This window comes from Cydia amplana, chromosome 20, assembly GCF_948474715.1.
Source record: "Cydia amplana chromosome 20, ilCydAmpl1.1, whole genome shotgun sequence".
Taxonomy (NCBI): Eukaryota; Metazoa; Arthropoda; class Insecta; order Lepidoptera; family Tortricidae; genus Cydia; species Cydia amplana.
The window spans coordinates 10,776,602-10,802,265 of NC_086088.1; the positions used below are offsets into that span (position 1 = coordinate 10,776,602).

A 25,664-nucleotide genomic window follows, 5' to 3' on the forward strand; every position below is an offset into this window, starting at 1 on the left:
GCACGGTGTGAAATAATTTATTTTAGAGTAGAGGAAAATACCCAATTGGCGAGAAGTAGCGCGGGACCGAGAAAAGTGGCGCTGTCTTGTGTCGTAGGCCAAGTCTTATTTTGGGTCGCTGAGCCACCGGAGTAAGTAAGTTTTTTACAGAACCGGTGGACAAGACGTTCATTTTGTGATTTTTATAGGTGGTTTTTAAAAGGTCTAAAAAGTTTTTTTTTTAAATGCTACCTATTTTAAGCGATAATTTTAGTTCTACTTAGAATAGGTACAATGAGGGATGATATATGGGAACTTGATTGCTTGTCTATCCCAAACTTTTTAGTCAATGTCCATTTTTTTAAATATCCGACTCACTATCCGGTTCGAAGGACCATGAATTCAACACTTTTTGATGTATGTTTTGTTTCGTTTAAATATGTATTTTACAACTGCCTGTTAGTACCTAATCTCTCAATTATAATTGAGACACATATAAAAGCTACTAGTTATAGTACATAATTATGAAAGTATTGTCATATTCGAGGTCATAAAAATAATAAAGCGTTACAATGAGATTACAGCTCAGTTTGTATCTCAAATTCAAATTGTTCCATGCTCTCTTTCCATGAAATAGAATAGAACACTTCAAAAGTCATCTAAACATGAGATGATGGTCCCAATAGGTTTTATGTATAAACCATACAAACCTATTTAAGTCCGATTTTTATGTATGTATGTACGTTAAATGTAATACTATTGTAAAATAATGTACTTGAAATGACTAAAAACCCTTATAATTTTCTGTTAAGTTAGCAAATGTCATCCTAAATACATGTATTTTTTTAAATTTGACAACAGTCAACAAGACTCACATTTACATAAACGCTAAATATAAAAACACCTCTGATATTTTTATCATTACATCAGTGTTCGTATATTAAAATTTGATAAACATTATATTAAAAGCACATTTATATGACCGTTCAAACTATACTCTGGCAAACCCACTTTGTCAGCAGAAAAAGCGCGAAATTCAAAGTTTGTATGGAAGTCCGACTCTGCGCCAAAAATTTTCAAATTTGGCGTCTTTTTCTACTGACGGAAAATGCTTGCCAAACGCTCCTAACATGAAATAGAACACTGGCAACATTGACTATATTTTTTTTTACACTGACATGACTAAAGTTACCAGAGACAATGAAAACGGCCGTGTATATTTTTTTTTGGAAGCCTACGCTATTCGTGATTTTGTTGATTTCGTGGTTTACATTATTTTTAATATTACGTACATTTGATAGTTCTTTGATCACTGGAATGCATTGGGAATGGTCGGATATGTGAGCTAGAATCTTGCGTCCGTGAACCGTTCACTGAAAATAAAAAAAATAAAAATCAGCTTTATTCGTTAAGCTTTGCTTCTCAGTAATACTCGTTGGTTTAAAATCGGAGTAGCCATTAACAGGCTTTCCCCTCTGTCGAAAATAGGCGGCCAACGGTCATACACAATGTATGGACTGACGTTTATCTGATATGGCTATTTTTACGTTACGCATACATTTGACGTTCCCCTCCCCCGCAAAAATCGGCAGACTGTTTTGTACAGAAAATTACAGACATAGCGTCTCCGTTTGATTATATCCTCCAAGTTTAAAATAATTAAGTTGTTACCTTCGTCTTCGGTCTAACTGCCAATGTCAGCTTTTGTATGAGATGAGTTGCTGACGCTGCAAGAGAATAAAAACAATGGTTGAATTACGTATATTGTCACATGACACCACATATTTTAGGGGGTTTGGATGAATGATTACTCTCTTAAGTCAGTGGTGTGCAAACATTCTTTATGGGGAGCAAGAAAATTTAAGAAATTTCAGATGATTTCATTTTGGCTAGGCCCCATGTCGCATTTATCAGCCGATTCTCGTGAAATTTTGTGAGCAGGTTTGATGATTATACATAAATGGAATTTTTCGTTTTCGTGCTCAAGATGGTCGAACGCCTTGAAGAGGTCTGCTGGCGGCAGCCTGCACCTAGGGTTGCCAACTATTTTTTGGTGGAATATAGTATTTTCCAGAATAAGGCATCAAAAATATAGTACATTTCAAAAAAATATAGTACTTTTAGATAAAATACTATACATCAGTGTAATACAGGGGGTCTCTGACCATGGGGCTTTAAATCCAGGGCTTGATTCTACTCGCTAAACTGAGCTACTTTTATTATGGCACCAACCCCGAAATCTCTAAAAAAATCATACAGTTTAGCTGATCAGATGTCGACGTTTTCTATGGAAAAGGCAAAAAAATTTCCCCGATTTTAGGGTTTGTCCCACAGTAAAAGTAGCTCAGTTTAGCGAGTAAAATCAAGCCCTGGATTTAAAGCCCTATGGTCAGAGACACCAAATACGTTTAATCGGAAATATAGTATTTTAGCGTACTATATATTTTTCCAAAAATATATAGTACAGAGAGCCAAAATATAGTACAATACTATATAATATAGTACGGTTGGCAACCCTACCTGCACCCGTCCACATGCCTTATGTCCGTACAATATGGAGACGAATCACATGTAGTCGCGATGCTTAGCAATAGCAATGACGGAACAAGAAAGAAGATGGGTTATTTGCCGATTCAGTTTTTGGTACAATTCCGCGATTAATCCACCATTTTATAAATTTTACAAAAATGGGGTTTTGGCGAGGTATAATAGGGTATTTGACTACTAGTCAAATCAGTTTCTTTTTTCGAACTGTCAAAACGATTTTGCTACTATGGAATTTATATGAAACACTAGCATGTGACGTCACAATCAAATTACCTACTCCTGCTGTCTTCGTTTCTCTATTCATTTTTTGGTACTTTATTTCATACATGGTGTGAAATAATTTATTTTAAATACCTATTTATAGGTGAACCAGGATCTATTGAGGGTGCGCCATGTTGCGGAATTTCACTGGAACTAATTTTTTCATACTACACTGAATTGTCACCCTATACATGAGAATAACAGCGCCCTCTTGACAATTATCATATATTACTGGTCAGGCTATACAGTCAAATACCGTAGGTATCCCGCCATTCTTCCACCATTTTGATTTTTTTTTTTAAATTGGGTGTTGACGAGGTATAATAGGTTAAAGAATAATACTTACTGGTGAGAGACGACAGGCCCCGCACCTTGGTGCGTGGGTGCAGCAGGAGGAGGTAGACAGGGACAGCAGTAAGAATCATGAGACAGCCTATGCCGGTCTCAGCGGGCGACGCTATCGCTGGCACGATCACCACGAGAAGAGTCGCGATGATGTATATTGCTGAAAGAAAAGACATAGAAAGACAAGAGATGAAATATCAAAATAAATCATGGTTATGACGAATACTTTATGGAAACGATGGGAAATGTAGGGTGACCAAATTGTATTTTTTTTAATACCACATCGGTGGAAAACAAGCATACGGGCCGCCTGATGGTAAGCAGTCACCGTAGCCTATGGACGCCTGCAATTCCAGAGGTGTTACATGCGCGTTGCCGACCTTTTTACCCTCACCCACCCTCGTTGAGCTCTGTATGTATATTACAATTGTAATTGTTGTGTTGTTGTATGTTACAATTGTTACATTTTCCTGTTAATACTTTGTATAGGAATTAACTATCTGGGAGTATATAAATGATAATCCGGAATACTTAATTAGAACGTGTATTTCTCAGTACACAGCCGGGGAACAACTGAGGAGCAAGTCGCGCGGCGGGCATTCCGTATAGCGCGGGGAAATGCTGACCACGTAATCTGTCCCTATACTTTGAAGTAAACTATATATTTTTCGGTGTATAAAGTCATGAATGCCACGATATTTGTCTTTAAAATTTTCACCGTGTCTTGTAAATTTATCATCCATCAGAGATTACACCTTTTGCTAACACTACCCACAGACCTTATCCCTCCCTATCACCTACCTTCATAAATAATGGAATTTCTTGGAATGTATGGGGCCCAACATCATCAGACTCTACCGAGAGTCGAGAACTCGAGACCGATGCTTCGCCTAACCAAGCACATGGCCAAAATTTGCACACCGATTATATTTGACATGTGACATATCTAAAATAACTAATATGGGCCCGGCCACATGTGCGCGGTGCGGCGCCGCCGCCGCCTCGCGGCGCGGCACCGCAGAAATCTGCGGCGCCGCAAACCGCTCTGCGGCGACGCCCGCCGCAACGCAAAATTTTGCGGTGCCGCGCCGCGGCGCCGCAAAGCGGTGCGCGTCGCCGCGCGCGGTGCCGCGCGCGGTGCCGCAGCGCGGTGCGCGGCGCCGCGCGCGGTGCCGCAAAGCGGTGAGTTTCGCCGCGCGCGGTGCCGCCAAGCGGCGTGCGGCGCCGCGTGCGATGCCACGCTGCATAGTAAAGAATAAAATTCGACTACCAGTTGTTTAATCAGACATGGATCCCTTCACACGTGTTCTGCTCTTGCTGTTGTTATAGCGATAGCGGTTCGCCAAAAAACGCTGTAAATGGTGTTAAAGGTATCAAAATCGGTACGATTGATCTTTAGGACATTTGAAACAATTTGACCCGAAGCACCAACAAATAAAAAAACGAGAGGAGTTATGACGTCATCTTTTTTTGTATGAAATTAAAAAAAAATTGTTTAGAAACCTATCGTGTGTAGTATTAAACGAAAGGGCTTTCTAAGACGATTCCAAAAATATATCACATCATTACATTTGAGTAATTTTTTTTTTAATTATAATAAAAATATTTTTTAAAACATACCAAGTTTGGGTTTCTCCAGATACAATACCGTTAAAAATTTTTTTGTTAAATATACCTCAAATTATACCTAATATCCTCATATCTAATTCTAATAAAGCAATTTTGAAAATATTTACATTTAGTATATTTGTTTTAATTTTTTCTACTCCCGTACCTTTATTTGTCATTTAAAAGGTCATCTCATACACACACCTTTAAACCCCTATGTTATAGTTGTCAAGACAAGTCTTTAGTCTATTCCCCAAAAAAGTATTTGTGCATACACGCAGTATCTTTTTGGTACTTTTACGATACTTCGTGTAATCACCACTTAAAAAATATTGTATTAAATACATTGTTGCCAACCTAATTTTAATTGATTGATGAGTACTAAGTGCATTGCTGCTAATTTACAAAATATTCATTAGGTTCTATAGTAGAAACAATAAAATTCCTTCAGAAGTCAGAAACGCGCATGTGACACCCGTAATATAGCAAGATCCATAGACTACGAACACCGCTTAGCGTTGCTTGTTAGTCTCCATAGGCTACTGTGGCCAAAATCGAGAAAAAAAAAACTATCCAAAATTGTAATTTAACTAAGAGCAAGTACCAGGGCCTCACGAGTTACTAGAAGGTGTCGCTGACCATCCGGCCGTGGGGCGCGGGGCGCGGTGGCCGGGTCGCGTATCTTAGCTGTATACTTTTGGTTTGTTTACCTACATATATGTCCTATATGATTCCACTTGTTTAAAGTATTATTTTTGTTGAATGAAAAATATTTGTTAAATTTACAATTTTTAATATTTAAAGGTGAGATTTTTCAGTTAATTCTTACATAAATAATTTTTACTACGAATTATAGATTCCGAGATATAAGCGACTTTCTGGAAAACCGTTATACTTATATTAATTTTATGCTTTCAATTTAAATATTTAATTGAGAAATTCATAGATCACACTTTGTAAAATTGAAAAATTAAAAAAAAGTACTTCATGTAATTATTTTCAAAATTGCTTTCTTAGTGTTAGATACCTAATATCCTCGTAGGATATTAGGTATAATTTGAGGTATATTTTACAAAAAAATATTGAACGGTATTGTATCTGGAGAAGCCCAAACTTGGTATGTTTTGAAAATTATTTTTATTATAATTAAAAAAAAGCGGCCAAGTGCGAGCCGGACTCGCCCATGAAGGGTTCCGTATTTAGGCGATTTATGACGTATTAAAAAAAACTACTTGCTAGATCTCGTTCAAACCAATTTTCGGTTGAAGTTTACATGGTAATGTACATCATATATTTTTTTTAGTTTTATCATTCTCTTATTTTAGAAGTTAGGGGGGGGGGGGGACACACATTTTACCACTTTGGAAGTGTCTCTCGCGCAAACTATTCAGTTTAGAAAAAAATGATATTAGAAACCTCAATATCATTTTTGAAGACCTATCCATAGATACCCCACACGTATGGGTTTGATGAAAAAAAAAATTTTTGTGTTTCAGTTCGAAGTATGGGGAACCCCAAAAATTTATTGTGCTTTTTCTATTTTTGTGTGAAAATCTTAATGCGGTTCACAGAATACATCTACTTACCAAGTTTCAACAGTATAGTTCTTATAGTTTCGGAGAAAAGTGGCTGTGACATACGGACGGACAGACAGACGGACAGACAGACAGACAGACAGACAGACATGACGAATCTATAAGGCTTCCGTTTTTTGCCATTTGGCTACGGAACCCTAAAAACCGGCCAAGTGCGAGTCGGACTCGCGTTCCAAGGGTTCCGCGCATTACACAATTTTTAACAATATGTTTTGTTTAATGAAAAGTCAGTAAAATGTCTTTAAAAAACCCGTAGGGGCCGGATCAAAAACTAAGTACTTAAGTCCGACTCACGCTTGACTGCATATTTCTAATAGGTTTTCCTGTCATTTATAGGTAAAGAACTATTTAGTGTATTTTTTCAATATTGTAGACCCAGTACCTAGTTTCAGAGATAAGGGGGGGAAAGGGTCATTTTTTGCCTATTTTCTTGAATAACTGCTAAACTATTTATCTTAAAATGATCATTCCAAAGTTTAATTAATAATTAAATTAATAAACTTTATTTTGAAACACTTTTAGGTACAGAAATTTACAAACTTTTCTCAAAATGAGCTCTTTCATTTGATATGTAACACGATATCTTAGTTTGAAAAACTTTATTTTTTAATTTGCTCTTTTACCTCCCAAAAGTGGCCTACATATTTAAAATTCATTTGTTTACGTTACATATATGTCCGTCTTTGGGTCACAAACTTACATAGGTATGTGTGCCAAATTTTAACTTCATTAAAAGTGAGTAAAATGTCTTTAAAAACCCCGTAGGGGTCGGATCAAAATCTAAGTACTTAAGTCCGACTCACGCTCGACTGCACATTTCTAATAGGTTTTCCTGTCATCTATAGGTAAAGAACTATTTAGTGTAATTTTTTCAAAATTTTAGTCCAGTACTTTCAGAGATAAAGGGGAGGAATGGTAATTTTTTGCCTATTTTCTTGAATAACTGCTAAACTATTTATCTTAAAATTATAAAAAAAATATATTTGAGATTCTCAAAATGAGCTCTTTCATTTGATACACACACGATATATTTTGAATAACTTTATTTTTTTATTTGCTCTTTTACCCCCAAAAAGTGGCCTCCATATTAAAAATTCAGTTGTGTACGTTACATGTCCGTCTTTGGATCACAAACTTACATATGTGTGCCAAATTTCAACTTATTGAAAAGTGAGTAAAATGTCTTTAAAAAACCCGTAGGGGTCGGATCAAAAACTAGTACTTAAGTCCGACTCACGCTTGACTGCACATTTCTAATAGGTTTTCCTGTCATCTATAGGTTAAGAACTATTTAGTGTATTTTTTTCAATATTTTAGACCCAGTACCTAGTTTCAGAGATAAGGGGGGAAAGGGTCATTTTTTGCCTATTTTCTTGAATAACTGCTAAACTATTTATCTTAAAATGATCATTCCAAAGTTTAATTAATAATTAAATTAATAAACTTTATTTTGAAACACTTTTAGGTACAGAAATTTACAAACTTTTCTCAAAATGAGCTCTTTCATTTGATACACACACGATATATTTTGAATAACTTTATTTTTTTATTTGCTCTTTTACCTCCCAAAAGTGGCCTACATATTTAAAATTCATTTGTTAACGTTACATATATGTCCGTCTTTGGGTCACAAACTTACATAGGTATGTGTGCCAAATTATAACTTCATTAAAAGTGAGTAAAATGTCTTTAAAAACCCCGTAGGGGTCGGATCAAAATCTAAGTACTTAAGTCCGGCTCACGCTCGACTGCACATTTCTAATAGGTTTTCCTGTCATCTATAGGTAAATAACTATTTAGTGTAATTTTTTCAAAATTTTAGTCCAGTACTTTCAGAGATAAAGGGGAGGAATGGTAATTTTTTGCCTATTTTCTTGAATAACTGCTAAACTATTTATCTTAAAATTATAAAAAAAAATATATTTGAGATTCTCAAAATGAGCTCTTTCATTTGATACACACACGATATATTTTGAATAACTTTATTTTTTTATTTGCTCTTTTACCCCCCAAAAGTGGCCTCCATATTTAAAATTCATTTGTGTACGTTACATGTCCGTCTTTGGATCACAAACTTACATATGTGTGCCAAATTTCAACTTATTGAAAAGTGAGTAAAATGTCTTTAAAAAACCCGTAGGGGTCGGATCAAAAACTAGTACTTAAGTCCGACTCACGCTTGACTGCACATTTCTAATAGGTTTTCCTGTCATCTATAGGTTAAGAACTATTTAGTGTATTTTTTTCATTATTTTAGATCTAGTAGTTTCAGAGTTAAAGGGGGGAATGGTCATTTTTTGCCTATTTTCTTGAATAACTGCTAAACTATTTATCTTAAAATTATAAAAAATATATATTTGAGATTCTCAAAATGAGCTCTTTCATTTGATACATACACGATATATTTTGAATAACTTTATTTTTTTATTTGCTCTTTTACCCCCCAAAAGTGGCCTCCATATATAAAATTCATTTGTGTACGTTACATGTCCGTCTTTGGATCACAAACTTACATATGTGTGCCAAATTTCAACTTTATTGGTCCAGTAGTTTCGGAGAAAATAGGCTGTGACAGACGGACGGACAGACAGACAGACGCACGAGTGATCCTATAAGGGTTCCGTTTTTTTCTTTTGAGGTACGGAACCCTAAAAAAAATGACTAAAATATAATGATATGATATTTTTGGAATCGGCTCAGAAAGCCCTTTCGTTTAATACCACACACGATAGGTTTCAAAACAGTTTTTTTTAAATTCCATACAAATCAGAAATCAGAAATCTGCGGCGCCGCAAACCGCTCTGCGGCGACGCCCGCCGCAACGCAAAATTTTGCGGTGCCGCGCTGCGGCGCCGCAAAGCGATTTGACCCGAAGCACCATTAAAAAAAAACGAGATGAGTTAGCTTTTTTTTGTCAAAAGGAAAAAACGGAACCCTTATAGGATCACTGGTGCGTCTGTCTGTCCGTCCGTCCGTCTGTCACAGCCTATTTTCTCCGAAACTACTGGACCAATAAAGTTGAAATTTGGCACACATATGTAAGTTTGTGATCCAAAGACGGACATGTAACGTACACAAATGAATTTTATATATGGAGGCCACTTTTGGGGGGTAAAAGAGCAAATAAAAAAATAAAGTTATTCAAAATATATCGTGTATGTATCAAATGAAAGAGCTCATTTTGAGAATCTCAAATATATATTTTTTATAATTTTAAGATAAATAGTTTAGCAGTTATTCAAGAAAATAGGCAAAAAATGACCATTCCCCCCTTTAACTCTGAAACTACTAGATCTAAAATAATGAAAAAAATACACTAAATAGTTCTTAACCTATAGATGACAGGAAAACCTATTAGAAATGTGCAGTCAAGCGTGAGTCGGACTTAAGTACTAGTTTTTGATCCGACCCCTACGGGTTTTTTAAAGACATTTTACTCACTTTTCAATAAGTTGAAATTTGGCACACATATGTAAGTTTGTGATCCAAAGACGGACATGTAACGTACACAAATGAATTTTAAATATGGAGGCCACTTTTGGGGGGTAAAAGAGCAAATAAAAAAATAAAGTTATTCAAAATATATCGTGTGTGTATCAAATGAAAGAGCTCATTTTGAGAATCTCAAATATATTTTTTTTTATAATTTTAAGATAAATAGTTTAGCAGTTATTCAAGAAAATAGGCAAAAAATTACCATTCCTCCCCTTTATCTCTGAAAGTACTGGACTAAAATTTTGAAAAAATTACACTAAATAGTTATTTACCTATAGATGACAGGAAAACCTATTAGAAATGTGCAGTCGAGCGTGAGCCGGACTTAAGTACTTAGATTTTGATCCGACCCCTACGGGGTTTTTAAAGACATTTTACTCACTTTTAATGAAGTTATAATTTGGCACACATACCTATGTAAGTTTGTGACCCAAAGACGGACATATATGTAACGTTAACAAATGAATTTTAAATATGTAGGCCACTTTTGGGAGGTAAAAGAGCAAATAAAAAAATAAAGTTATTCAAAATATATCGTGTGTGTATCAAATGAAAGAGCTCATTTTGAGAAAAGTTTGTAAATTTCTGTACCTAAAAGTGTTTCAAAATAAAGTTTATTAATTTAATTATTAATTAAACTTTGGAATGATCATTTTAAGATAAATAGTTTAGCAGTTATTCAAGAAAATAGGCAAAAAATGACCCTTTCCCCCCTTATCTCTGAAACTAGGTACTGGGTCTAAAATATTGAAAAAAATACACTAAATAGTTCTTAACCTATAGATGACAGGAAAACCTATTAGAAATGTGCAGTCAAGCGTGAGTCGGACTTAAGTACTAGTTTTTGATCCGACCCCTACGGGTTTTTTAAAGACATTTTACTCACTTTTCAATAAGTTGAAATTTGGCACACATATGTAAGTTTGTGATCCAAAGACGGACATGTAACGTACACAACTGAATTTTTAATATGGAGGCCACTTTTTGGGGGTAAAAGAGCAAATAAAAAAATAAAGTTATTCAAAATATATCGTGTGTGTATCAAATGAAAGAGCTCATTTTGAGAATCTCAAATATATTTTTTTTATAATTTTAAGATAAATAGTTTAGCAGTTATTCAAGAAAATAGGCAAAAAATTACCATTCCTCCCCTTTATCTCTGAAAGTACTGGACTAAAATTTTGAAAAAATTACACTAAATAGTTCTTTACCTATAGATGACAGGAAAACCTATTAGAAATGTGCAGTCGAGCGTGAGTCGGACTTAAGTACTTAGATTTTGATCCGACCCCTACGGGGTTTTTAAAGACATTTTACTCACTTTTAATGAAGTTAAAATTTGGCACACATACCTATGTAAGTTTGTGACCCAAAGACGGACATATATGTAACGTAAACAAATTAATTTTAAATATGTAGGCCACTTTTGGGAGGTAAAAGAGCAAATTAAAAAATAAAGTTTTTCAAACTAAGATATCGTGTTACATATCAAATGAAAGAGCTCATTTTGAGAAAAGTTTGTAAATTTCTGTACCTAAAAGTGTTTCAAAATAAAGTTTATTAATTTAATTATTAATTAAACTTTGGAATGATCATTTTAAGATAAATAGTTTAGCAGTTATTCAAGAAAATAGGCAAAAAATGACCCTTTCCCCCCCTTATCTCTGAAACTAGGTACTGGGTCTACAATATTGAAAAAATACACTAAATAGTTCTTTACCTATAAATGACAGGAAAACCTATTAGAAATATGCAGTCAAGCGTGAGTCGGACTTAAGTACTTAGTTTTTGATCCGGCCCCTACGGGTTTTTTAAAGACATTTTACTGACTTTTCATTAAACAAAACATATTGTTAAAAATTGTGTAATGCGCGGAACCCCTGGAACGCGAGTCCGACTCGCACTTGGCCGGTTTTTAGGGTTCCGTAGCCAAATGGCAAAAAACGGAAGCCTTATAGATTCGTCATGTCTGTCTGTCTGTCTGTCTGTCTGTCCGTCTGTCTGTCCGTCCGTATGTCACAGCCACTTTTCTCCGAAACTATAAGAACTATACTGTTGAAACTTGGTAAGTAGATGTATTCTGTGAACCGCATTAAGATTTTCACACAAAAATAGAAAAAGCACAATAAATTTTTGGGGTTCCCCATACTTCGAACTGAAACTCAAAAATTTTTTTTTTCATCAAACCCATACGTGTGGGGTATCTATGGATAGGTCTTCAAAAATGATATTGAGGTTTCTAATATCATTTTTTTCTAAACTGAATAGTTTGCGCGAGAGACACTTCCAAAGTGGTAAAATGTGTGTCCCCCCCCCCCTAACTTCTAAAATAAGAGAATGATAAAACTAAAAAAAATATATGATGTACATTACCATGTAAACTTCAACCGAAAATTGGTTTGAACGAGATCTAGCAAGTAGTTTTTTTTAATACGTCATAAATCGCCTAAATACGGAACCCTTCATGGGCGAGTCCGGCTCGCACTTGGCCGCTTTTTTTTAATTATAATAAAAATAATTTTCAAAACATACCAAGTTTGGGCTTCTCCAGATACAATACCGTTCAATATTTTTTTGTAAAATATACCTCAAATTATACCTAATATCCTACGAGGATATTAGGTATCTAACACTAAGAAAGCAATTTTGAAAATAATTACATGAAGTACTTTTTTTTAATTTTTCAATTTTACAAAGTGTGATCTATGAATTTCTCAATTAAATATTTAAATAGAAAGCATAAAATTAATATAAGTATAACGGTTTTCCAGAAAGTCGCTTATATCTCGGAATCTATAATTCGTAGTAAAAATTATTTATGTAAGAATTAACTGAAAAATCTCACCTTTAAATATTAAAAATTGTAAATTTAACAAATATTTTTCATTCAACAAAAATAATACTTTAAACAAGTGGAATCATATAGGACATATATGTAGGTAAACAAACCAAAAGTATACAGCTAAGATACGCGACCCGGCCACCGCGCCCCGCGCCCCACGGCCGGATGGTCAGCGACACCTTCTAGTAACTCGTGATGCCCTGGTACTTGCTCTTAGTTAAATTACAATTTTGGATAGTTTTTTTTTTCTCGATTTTGGCCACAGTAGCCTATGGAGACTAACAAGCAACGCTAAGCGGTGTTCGTAGTCTATGGATCTTGCTATATTACGGGTGTCACATGCGCGTTTCTGACTTCTGAAGGAATTTTATTGTTTCTACTATAGAACCTAATGAATATTTTGTAAATTAGCAGCAATGCACTTAGTACTCATCAATCAATTAAAATTAGGTTGGCAACAATGTATTTAATACAATATTTTTTAAGTGGTGATTACACGAAGTATCGTAAAAGTACCAAAAAGATACTGCGTGTATGCACAAATACTTTTTTGGGGAATAGACTAAAGACTTGTCTTGACAACTATAACATAGGGGTTTAAAGGTGTGTGTTTGAGATGACCTTTTAAATGACAAATAAAGGTACGGGAGTAGAAAAAATTAAAACAAATATACTAAATGTAAATATTTTCAAATTTGCTTTATTAGAATTAGATATGAGGATATTAGGTATAATTTGAGGTATATTTAACAAAAAATTTTTTAACGGTATTGTATCTGGAGAAACCCAAACTTGGTATGTTTTAAAAAATATTTTTATTATAATTAAAAAAAAAATTACTCAAATGTAATGATGTGATATATTTTTGGAATCGTCTTAGAAAGCCCTTTCGTTTAATACTACACACGATAGGTTTCAAAACAATTTTTTTTTAATTTCATACAAAAAAAGATGACGTCATAACTCCTCTCATTTTTTTATTTGTTGGTGCTTCGGGTCAAATTGTTTCAAATGTCCTAAAGATCAATCGTACCGATTTTGATACCTTTAACACCATTTACAGCGTTTTTTGGCGAACCGCTATCGCTATAACAACAGCAAGAGCAGAACACGTGTGAAGGGATCCATGTCTGATTAAACAACTGGTAGTCGAATTTTATTCTTTACTATGCAGCGTGGCATCGCACGCGGCGCCGCACGCCGCTTGGCGGCACCGCGCGCGGCGAAACTCACCGCTTTGCGGCGCCGCGCACCGCGCTGCGGCACCGCGCGCGGCACCGCGCGCGGCGACGCGCACCGCTTTGCGGCGCCGCGGCGCGGCACCGCAAAATTTTGCGTTGCGGCGGGCGTCGCCGCAGAGCGGTTTGCGGCGCCGCAGATTTCTGCGGTGCCGCGCCGCGCGGCGGCGGCGGCGCCGCACCGCGCACATGTGGCCGGGCCCTATGTTGAAGCCGCCATTTGCTCAGAAAATAGTAATTTAAAAAGTGAATTACCAGGGAAGAAGAGGTTGACCTTGATGGGACGATCAAGTTCGGGCCGCGTCCACCGCAGCACGGGCAGACACACCACCGCTGCTCCGATACTCAACTGCAAATAATACAAATACCTAATAACCTCGTGCCGTACAACCATACAAAATTATAGCCAAGTTTGAATCTTGTTGTATTTTCAATTGGGTTGAGTTTCATTTGTTCGAAAATTTTACGAGACAAATGAAATGCTACCTACTACGTTTTTAATTAAGGTTGACATTCCATCGAAACTAGGTGTACATCCTAATGTACATTGAGCGGCACGAGATAATTCAATGAGCATAAACGCGAAACGTATATTTGCGAGGTTAACACAACTCTGGATTTGGCTTAAAGATTGAGCAAGGAATCATATAGGTGCCTGAATCCATTAGCGTCCACACCTCCTTTTGGGAACCCACCATTTTTCTACCTCTACCCCAGTAACCCAGGTGTACCCAAATGGGTACAATGGGCACTAATAGGTTAACCGGCGACGTACACGTTCGTTGCGAACGTCAGCTTATATTTAGCTTTCAAAACTGCCTCTTAAGCACCAGATCGCATGTGCTATATAGAGCAAATTTGACCAGCTGTAGGCACCTATTGAAAATTCACCCATGTGGAGTTATAGGATATGTGCCTGACGTTTGATATCAAGGAAAAACCAATCGTTTTCAAAATTAAACTCGTTTTATAATGGCAACGCCATTCTGGCCACCTGAACCTGGCTCACCCAGGTACAGCAGCTCATGTAGTTAATAAGCACAAAGATGTCGGAGCTCATGAGGTACATCAAGGACAACATCGCCACTACACGGCTCGCACGGCAGGCGCTGTAGTAGCGCGGGATGACACCATGGCTAGCATCTCTGGCATCTGGCCTTGGGATGTACTAGTGTATGGATTTTTTTGTAGATTTTTCTTTTTGTATGTTTGTTGTTTCTATTTTTTTTTTCTTGTAATTCGACATTTGCGGTTCAATGTATTTCATAATTGTTGATGTGTTTTTTTTGCTTGTTTGAGTTGTATGTAGTAAATTCCATGTTGACGTGTAAAAGTGCCCTTGTGGCCTCTTTGCTGAATAAATGTTGATGTTTGATGTATGAAATCAAGTCTCACCCAGGTAGCGAAGCCTACATACTTGATGAGCACGAAGATGTCGGAGCTCATGAGGTACATCCAGGACAACATCGCCACGGCTCGCACGGCAGGCGCTGGAGTAGCGCGGGATGACACCATGGCTAGCATCTCTGGCATCTGGCCTTGGGCTGTACTAGTATAAATCAAGTCTCACCCAGGTAGCGAAGCCTACATAGTTGATGAGCACGAAGATGTCGGAGCTCATGAGGTACATCAAGACAGCGCCACGCGGCTAGTACGGTCGGTACGGGCGTCGCGCGGGATGACACCATGATGGTTAGCATCTCTGGCATCTGGCCTTGGGCTGTACTAGTGTATAAAGTCTCACCCAGGTAGCGAAACCGACGTAGTTAATGAGCACGAAGATGTCGAAGCTCATGAGGTACATCAAGACAGCGCCACGCGGCTAGTACGGTCGGTGCGGGCGTCGCGCGGGATGACACCATGATGGTTAGCATCTCTGGCATCTGGTCTTGGGATGTACCTACTAGTGTATAAAATCAAGTCTCACCCAGGTAGCAAAGCCAACGTAGTTGATGAGCACGAAGATGTCGGAGCTCATGAGGTACATCAAGGACAACATCGCCACGGCGAGCACGGCAGGCGCTGGAGTAGCGCGGGATGACACCATGGCTAGCATCTCTGGCATCTGGCCTTGGGCTGTACTAGTATAAATCAAGTCTCACCCAGGTAGCGAAGCCTACATAGTTGATGAGCACGAAGATGTCGGAGCTCATGAGGTACATCAAGGACAACATCGCCACGGCGAGCACGGCAGGCGCTGGAGTAGCGCGGGATGACACCATGGCTAGCATCTCTGGCATCAGGCCTTGGGATGTACTAGTGTATAGATTTTTTTGTAGATTTTTCTTTTTGTATGTTTGTTGTTTCTATTTTTTTTTTCTTGTAATTCGACATTTGCGGTTCAATGTATTTCATAATTGTTGATGTGTTTTTTTTGCTTGTTTGAGTTGTATGTAGTAAATTCCATGTTGACGTGTAAAAGTGCCCTTGTGGCCTCTTTGCTGAATAAATGTTGATGTTTGATGTATGAAATCAAGTCTCACCCAGGTAGCGAAGCCTACATAGTTGATGAGCACGAAGATGTCGGAGCTCATGAGGTACATCAAGGACAACATCGCCACGGCGAGCACGGCAGGCGCTGGAGTAGCGCGGGATGACACCATGGCTAGCATCTCTGGCATCTGGCCTTGGGCTGTACTAGTATAAATCAAGTCTCACCCAGGTAGCGAAGCCTACATAGTTGATGAGCACGAAGATGTCGGAGCTCATGAGGTACATCAAGGACAACATCGCCACGGCGAGCACGGCAGGCGCTGGAGTAGCGCGGGATGACACCATGGCTAGCATCTCTGGCATCTGGCCTTGGGATGTACTAGTGTATAGATTTTTTTGTAGATTTTTCTTTTTGTATGTTTGTTGTTTCTATTTTTTTTTTCTTGTAATTCGACATTTGCGGTTCAATGTATTTCATAATTGTTGATGTGTTTTTTTTGCTTGTTTGAGTTGTATGTAGTAAATTCCATGTTGACGTGTAAAAGTGCCCTTGTGGCCTCTTTGCTGAATAAATGTTGATGTTTGATGTATGAAATCAAGTCTCACCCAGGTAGCGAAGCCTACATAGTTGATGAGCACAAAGATGTCGGAGCTCATGAGGTACATCAAGGACAACATCGCCACGGCGAGCACGGCAGGCGCTGGAGTAGCGCGGGATGACACCATGGTTAGCATCTCTGGCATCTGGCCTTGGGCTGTACTAGTGTATAAAGTCTCACCCAGGTAGCGAAACCGACGTAGTTAATGAGCACGAAGATGTCGGAGCTCATGAGGTACATCAAGACAGCGCCACGCGGCTAGTACGGTCGGTGCGGGCGTCGCGCGGTATGACACCATGGTTATCATCTCTGGCATCTGGCATTGGGCTGTACTAGTATAAATCAAGTCTCACCCAGGTAGCGAAGCCTACATAGTTGATGAGCACGAAGATGTCGGAGCTCATGAGGTACATCAAGGACAACATCGCCACGGCGAGCACGGCAGGCGCTGGAGTAGCGCGAGATGACACCATGGTTAGCATCTCCGGCATCTGGCCTTGAGCCGCGCCGGCGTAGAACAGGCTGAAAAAAAAAACCGTTAGTAAATAGGGTTTCTTTTGGAATATCAGTTGATTACGTGCTATGGTATTCTCTCCCAGCGGGCTTAAGACACGTTTCAATACAAAAATAGACATAACGCTAACGCGAATGAAATATATACTAGGGGAGGTGTAAAGAAGACATTTCACGTTCCACTTACCGGGAAGAAGTCAGAAGCACGCCGTTGACAGCGCCAAAAGTAGAAGCTGCTACGAACAGTGGAATGGAGAGCGCAAACGCTCCAAACAAGCGCTCAGCGAACATCACAGCTACTGCTGGGGTTCCTAACATCTGGAAAACAGTTTTTGAGATTAGTCAGTACCATAGTTTAAGTATAGGGAAGATCGCGCAGTCTGGAGGGCGTACTCTGGAGTACCAATTGGCCGAAGACCGTCTGGACGCCCTAGGTACCGCAGGAGAGACAGAGAACTCGGCGCCGTTGACTGGACAGAAACGGTTTTGGACAGAGAAGCATGGCGGTCTTTGGTGTCGGAGGCCAAGATCCACTTCGGGTCATTGCGCCACAGCAGTGGTATAGTTTAAGTACTCGGCTAACTGACCAATAGTGTAACTTGTTGCACCAGTTATAAGGTCTACTGGTTAATGTTTAATTAAGTGATGCTACTAGCTTGGCAAATCTACTAACACTTACATACATCGACCTCTTCATCTGACACTTTCTGCCACCATCTTTCTGCTGAGGGGATAGGGAAGTAATATGAACGGAGATAGATACCACCGGCCACACTGTTAACTGACAGTTCGTAAACCTTATTAAAAAAGGCATAAGGTCCACCGATGGACAGTAGTGTTGCTGTTTGTACCTACTCTGTTACGCTCAGCAGAAATGTCAGATGGAACGGAAAATGTACCATCAAGATTAAAGATCGTGAAGTTCAGGTGTAAACAGCCATCTTAATGAGGAGATCTGTCCGCATAAAGGTAAAATGGCTACCTCCGTGAGAGAGCGTGGTGTAGAAAGCGACATTGGTGAATGTGTACACGATATGGTGATCACAGCGACGGAGATACCGATGGCGCTCTGCAGTCTCTGGTCTCTGGTCTTTTACCTCTTCGATGATGAAGTATAGAGATAACAAGAAAGAAGTATTTCGAATGCTGATTGGATCGTTCTTTTGTATTTTCCTGCAGGGTCCAGTTTGAGAGCACTGGAAAGTAGAATGATAGCTTACCTCCGTGGGAGAGAGCGTAGTGTAGAAAGCGACATTGGTGAATGTGTACACGACGGTGACCAAAGCGACGGAGATGCCGATGGCGCGCGGCAGGTTCCGGACGGGGTCCTTTAGCTCTTCGATGATGAAGTTCAGGTAGTTCCTGTAGACAGTGACAGAGAAGTTAGATAGGTAAAGGCATTTCACCAGACCGAGACATGCGCTTTAAAATAAATTGAGAAGTGGTCTGGCGCACTTAACCACACACCACACAGTGATAACGCTTCTTTTAGTATTTCAGAAAAAGTTAAAAAAGCTAAACTGTGATTGAAAATTTTAATATATCAAACCGAAACTCGGCTTCTAAGAATTTCTATGATTCGTGAAAAAGTAGCGTTTGTAAACGACATTCTGATGGAATTAATTGTACTAGGTACTACACGGCTTTGATGGTGAAATGTCTAACGGTATACGGTCTAAATTATTTTGTAGTTCAAACCCTTTTCTACAGCCTTTAGGTACTACTTATACCTACTGACAATTAAATATAACAGCCAGACACCGTCACATAGCAATTCATAACATAACCTACCATCCGTTATAAGCGAAGAGTCCGGAGTAGAACGAGAGAAAGATGGATGTGACGTCACTCGACGTCCCCTCGAACGTGAAATGCTGCGTTTGACCTGTAAACAATAATAAATCATATTGGCCTCTACACACACTCAACCGTGTTTTACACCAAACTTATATCGACCGGGATATGAACCGTGATTAGGTACCTTTTGTATAGTTTTCGAGCTCCCGACATTCAGTTACCAAGTACCTACCCGTGAACAAGATGCATGCGTCTGCTGCGTCTAAATATCGGGAGCTCGAAAACAATACAATTTAAGATAAGTAATCACGGTTCATATGCCGGTCGATATAAGTCTAGTGAAACTAACCTAACCGTAAATCATTCAAAACGTGCTTTTACCATTCGCCCGAAACATAATACTATGCCAAATCTTGCCGAAACCGTAACCCCCACAGAAAATACGGTATCGGGGCGGCCGAATAGCAATTTATTTCATCAATTGTTGAATGCCTTAATTGACATAGGTAGGTAAAACGTGGTAAAAACTTTTTAAGAACTGCTTCACAATAACTTATTCCTCATAATCGGATCGCCGTGTGTAGTCTAGATAAGTAATTGAATTGGCTGTAAGCTCAGCGGTGGCGGAACACAGCAATCTTCTAATAAGACGCGCCAACGCTTTCCGACAGATGGATTTGACATTTGAAGTCGGATGACCTCCTTGAAGTGAAAATGTAAGTGTGACTAAATTTAGTAAGTAAGTAGGTAAGTACCTATCTACCTATGCCAAAATTAGATTGCTTGTTCCGAGACTTAAGGGACCGCAAAAGAAAAGCAGTAATTGGTGGAAACACTCGTGTCAGAGGCACGGGATAAACCAATTTGCGGCAAATTGCCCGCTTTGTGGCGGGAATATGGAGGTTGGATCCATCTTGCCTTTAATTTGAAAGGGCGTCGACCGTTTGACAACCTTGTTCACCGAGTCACGCAATATGGAGGATGTATTTTTACAAGATGCTGTAAGATGAAAATTTAAATGAAAACTCTTTATTTTCAGGGAACTAGTGGCCAATAAATAAATAAAAAACGATAAATATACATATTATCAAAATATAACCTAAAAAAATATACATTATGGGTGCTATAATAGATGTATTTCGTAACCCCGCGGTGTCAGGGACAATGCCAAATGACTTGAATCCATTAAAAAATATTATTATAATAGGATTGCCCGGATTGAAGGAATAGCATTAAGAATATCTAAGTTAATATCCGTCAAATATCAGGTGTCGGCTTACCCGCGTTTCTGTCCTCAGTACATAGTACGCTCACCCTCGTAGGCAATATCCTTACGCCATCACTCTGTGGTTTCGAGGTAGCGTACTTGTCTGAGGCCGAAGACGCCTGGAAAATAGCCTGCCCTGGAAGAGACCTACCCATAGATAAATCAGTTCAGAGAATCTGGGATCAACCTATCTGCACTCAAGTACATTCCCACATCCTAAACTCTTGCCTCTCCAGCCAGGAAAGGGCACGCATTTTGGCTGTTTCGGAAAGAGAATCTGGCTCCTGGTTACATGCTCTCCCCTCCTCCAACTATGGTACATTGCTCGACAACAATACCCTCAGGCTGGCTGTCGGTCTTCGCCTGGGATCCAACATTGTCGCACCCCATCGCTGCCCCTGCGGAACTTTTGTGGACAGCCTTGGACACCACGGTTTATCGTGTTCTAAGAGTGCCGGCCGCCTATCACGCCATGCCTGCCTTAACGACATCCTCCGTCGGGCCTTCGTCAGCGCCAACGTTCCAGCGATTCTTGAACCACCTGGCCTCGCGCGTGACGATGGCAAAAGACCCGACGGAATGACCCTTGTGCCCTGGAGTGTGGGACGGGCCCTTATTTGGGACGCAACGTGTGTGGACACCCTGGCACCGTCCCACCTCGGTTCAACATCACTGAGAGCGGGCGTGGCGGCCGCAGCTGCTGAGGCGGCAAAATGCCGCAAATATATAGCTCTCACTGACCGGCATATATTTGCGGCATTTGCAGTAGAAACTCTGGGACCGTGGTGCCCAGGGGCCCATAAACTAGTTCGGCAGCTGTCAAAAAAAATCTTCGAGGTCACCGGGGACCGTAGGGCTGGCTCGTTCCTCGCCCAACGGATCGGCATAGCCATCCAAAGGGGGAACGCAGCCAGCCTTATGGGAACCCTCCCACAGGGATCGGACCTGGGTGATCTAGCCTAATATATACATATTGGGCTAGGTCACCCACATTATCTTTATTTATTTTTTAGGTATTAGTTTTAGTTTTGTAGGTAGTTTTAATTTTAGGTTAATTTTTATTTTAAGTTTGTTATTAATTATGTTTATGGTTTTAATAAAAATTTATTCTAGTTAATTTCAAGAAAGTGTATTTACTTTCTGTTGTTTGTAGCAAGATAGCAAGTTATTTATACATTCCAACCAAATTTTCTGGAAATAATTTATTTTTAAACTTTCTACTAATAAAGGTTGCTTTGCTTTGTATTAATTTCGTATTTATTGTCTTTCAAAAGAATAAATAATCTGCTTGTACTATTTACAATTTGTCATAATCCTTTTGTTATCCCACCATTCGTGACCCAAATATCACCCTTTTGTAACTATTATGGTTTGACAACAGTCCCACCTGCTCATACTGTTCAAACGTTACTTTACTTATTACGTCATTTAATATTTGTTCAGATTGAAACGCGATTCTAGCCTTGGTATCTATCGATTTATAAATAATTTTGGGCGTATAGCTGTGTGGAAAGAGAACAGTCGTAGAATGTAAGTATGGGTTCCCCTTAGTCCCCTTACATTCCACAACTCTTCTCTTTCCGCACAGACTCTGGTATAGGTAAGTAGATAATAAACTTAATAGAATATCTTTTAAATGTAATTCAGGAATTATGTTTAGAAAGAAATAAATAGTTAAGTAGTGTTGCTTAGTTGTAATATTTTGTTAGAAGAGGGTAGATCGCCTGTTAGCCCCCACAATTTAAATATTAATTTTGAGATTAAGTAGCCAGGTTTCAACCTACGAGTATAACGTAATTTTTTGGTTATCAGCTGGTAGATGTCGCCTCCGATGATGATGAAGAGTGCCAGGAGCTTGGCATACGTGAACCAGTCCTGCACGCGCGTGGCAGCTCGGACTGACCAGCAGTTCACGAAGGTCAGGAGTGGAAGAACTAACCTCTGCACAGCTGGTAGATGCCGCCACCGATGATGATGAAGAGTGCCAGGAGCTTGGCGTACGTGAACCAGTCCTGCATGCGCGTGGCAGCCCGGACTGACCAGCAGTTCACGAAGGTCAGGAGTGGAAGAACTAACCTCTGCACAGCTGGTAGATGCCGCCTCCTATGATGATGAAGAGCGCTAGGAGCTTGGCATACGTGAACCAGTTCTGCAGGATTGACCAGCAGTTCACGAAGGTCAGGAGTGGAAGAACTAACCTCTGCACAGCTGGTAAATGCCGCCTCCGATGATGACGAAGAGTGCTAGGAGCTTGGCGTACGTGAACCAGTCCTGCACGCGCGTGGCAGCTCGGACTGACCAGCAGTTTATGAAAGTCAGGAGCACTGGAAGGTAAATAGTGTTTAAAAAAACATACCTAGGCATATATTGCAATTAGAATTATATATGACACCGTAAGATTGTGAATCTGTTAGTTTACGGTCTAACGTAGGTTAGGTTAGGTTGGTTTATAATCTTCCTCCGTCAGTTTATACCTAATTAAACCAGCGAGATTATAATCTGACGAGTGTTTACAATTTTACGGTGACATATACATATAAGCTGGCAAAGCAATTTGGTAAGTAAAGAAAGCGCAAAATTCAAACAATGCTCGATTTTAGGGTAGGTATATGGAAGTACCTTAACTAATAACTATATTTGAATGTGGAACAGGTTATGCTTACGTATGCAGCAGGCAGCCAGTAGCCGGGTCACTTCCGCTGGAGGCTCACACTCGGGGAAGATCGGCTTTAACACGTACACACTGAACGTTAGCGCCACTATAGCCTGTGAACAAATGGAATATTAAAATCCGTATAAGTGTAAGGCCTGAGTGGACGCTCGAAGCGGAGCGTTCGGCGGGGCGTGCAGCGTGGCGTCGGGCTCACAAGTAATTTGAGCAGCGTGCACTAAGGCCGCTCCTATACGTTTGCATTTTTTTTGCTCGCATTTGGCTCGCGAGGCTGCCTCGCGGGCGCGTGCGCTTGGTGGAGACGCGGCTTAACATGCACGCCGCACGCCCCGCCCAGCTGCACGCCCAACTCGAGCGTCCACTCAGGCTTTACACTAAGATTCGTCATAAACGACAAATTCATGCAGAATTTAATCGAAATACAAATTTAACCTTTTGGACGACAATGACCGATATATCCGCACCGTAGGTTCAACGCCAAAGACCGATTAATCGGTAACAGACCACAGAGCAACATAGACCTACGTGCATATGCATAAAGTTCAATTTCAGTTTTGACACTTCGGTGACGTGGCGTCAGCGTGACAGCTTTTGTGTTTGACACGGCGTCGAAAAGGTTAAAAACATTAGCAAATAACTAGTTGACTCTATCAACAATTGTGGAAATATTAAAAATATATTTGAATTGTTCCGTAGTTGAGAAAACCTCTCAGTTTTTAATTATTTCTCATTCTCAACCTATAGTAGATGTATAACAAAGTGGCCCCACGTTGGGCGCCATTTTTCAATATAAACGCCGCGAGAAATCCTGAACCAATTTACTGCAAAGACGAATAAATGATTATGATTATATATTGTTTTATCAAATCTGTTCAATTGTTTTAAGTTTGTTGCGGTTTGTTTTCCAAACAACTACCTAAAGATCTAAATATCCAAGTATACAAACTTTAACATAATATTAGTAGGACCTATTCGTATTATCTTGACTTCTAATTGAAAATACAAAGAACTGTTTCAAATAAAAATTATGAAAAACAAACTGGTGTGAGGAGTTATATTTTGTGCATGATTATAATAATAATGTAGGTACCAAAGTATAAATTAATAGGTAACGCTTTTCTGAATAAATGTCAGTATTTACGCAATACTTGTGTTGTATTTGTATACTTGCTGCCCCCTTCCCGTTCCACATGGCGATCCTGCCAGGATTCGAACCTGGAATCTTCTGATACTAGGTACCTATTTACTTCCCGCTCCACACTGTTATTCTAATGTACCCTTATTGGGTACCATTTTACAATCTAAGTGACGGGCAAATCCTGAATACTACACAATACGCAGGGCAATAAGGTTTTACTGTCCTATTTATTGCAGGGACGTGTTAGAGTCGGACGAAACTAACTCTGCACGGCATTTGCGATGACGAAATGTGGTGATGTCAATGTTCATTAATATCAAATTTCTGTTTATAACAATGAAAATATGACGTTTATGACACTCCAACCATAGATTTATAAGGCACAGATGGAGTGTTCGTACATACCATGTGAAGCCATTTCAAGTGCGACGTCACGTCGTACTCGTGTCATCGTATTCGAACCGCCCTGGCAGTTCTCAAGGTCAAATTGGTTTGTGTACACCTCCCGTTTAAAAATCAAAAACACAGGAAAGATGGTTGTTTGTTCATATCATAAAAACAAACAGACTGACATTACATTTCACGCGTAACTATCGAGTTTAATGTGAGTGATATTTTTACGTAATCGTAAATACAAAAATCCTAAGTTTCTGCAGCCGCCATTTCTTATAAATGTTGCCAGTGTAGTGATTTTTTTTTTCCTCAAAATGAGACATGACGTTTACATTCTAAAATAAATACGCTTAATTGATGTTCCTTGTATAATTGCATAAAAATTATATATTTTTAAGTAGGTATTTCATTATTTTATTTCAATTTATGTATTATTTTATGCACATTTTAAATAAAAAATAGTCAAAATGTATCCGTTTTTTTATTGAAAACTTATTTCACAAAGTACAGAAATGCAAAAAATCCTTAAAAGGAACATAAAAAGCTTTTGCTACAAAATCAAATCTACACACATACAAATTATTAATAACCAAGTGTTAAGGATGTGGTTAAAATACCCCACTTTGAGAGAAATATCTATATACTGGCAACACGTTTTTGTATATATGTGTGTGTTGCTGAGCGTAAAACACGAGCCTCGCACGCACACATCGATCGAGTTTCGGCTTCACTTTTGACAGGTCAGCCGTATGGGGACTATCTGTCTATGCGTTATTCGTTTAAGACTCCAACATTTTGTTGTATCCATAAGTCGGTGAAAAGTTAGAACTCGTGTCGATTTAAAGCATTCATCTCGGTCATGGTTTAATTTATCGCCAATCGTTGCGGATTTCCTACTTTTCGCACTTGTATCGTAATAATAATAATGGACGCCTTGGAGGAT

At 39.0% G+C, this 25,664-nt stretch overlaps 1 protein-coding gene across 1 annotated transcript in view; it reads right to left on the minus strand.

Moving 5' to 3' along the window:
- Positions 1–1,072: 1,072 nt before the first annotated feature.
- LOC134657560 (large neutral amino acids transporter small subunit 1) overlaps positions 1,073–25,664 on the minus strand; it is a 45,438-nt gene continuing 20,846 nt past the window's right edge. The window contains exons 4-13 of the mRNA XM_063513136.1: positions 23,183–23,285; positions 22,718–22,843; positions 19,247–19,340; positions 18,676–18,817; positions 17,643–17,773; positions 17,296–17,464; positions 14,166–14,259; positions 3,134–3,292; positions 1,651–1,706; positions 1,073–1,352 (exon numbers count right to left, since the gene is read on the minus strand). Of these exons, the coding sequence (XP_063369206.1) occupies positions 1,350–1,352; positions 1,651–1,706; positions 3,134–3,292; positions 14,166–14,259; positions 17,296–17,464; positions 17,643–17,773; positions 18,676–18,817; positions 19,247–19,340; positions 22,718–22,843; positions 23,183–23,285 (1,077 nt within the window). The 3' untranslated portion in view covers positions 1,073–1,349. The remainder of the gene's footprint in view (positions 1,353–1,650; positions 1,707–3,133; positions 3,293–14,165; positions 14,260–17,295; positions 17,465–17,642; positions 17,774–18,675; positions 18,818–19,246; positions 19,341–22,717; positions 22,844–23,182; positions 23,286–25,664) is intronic.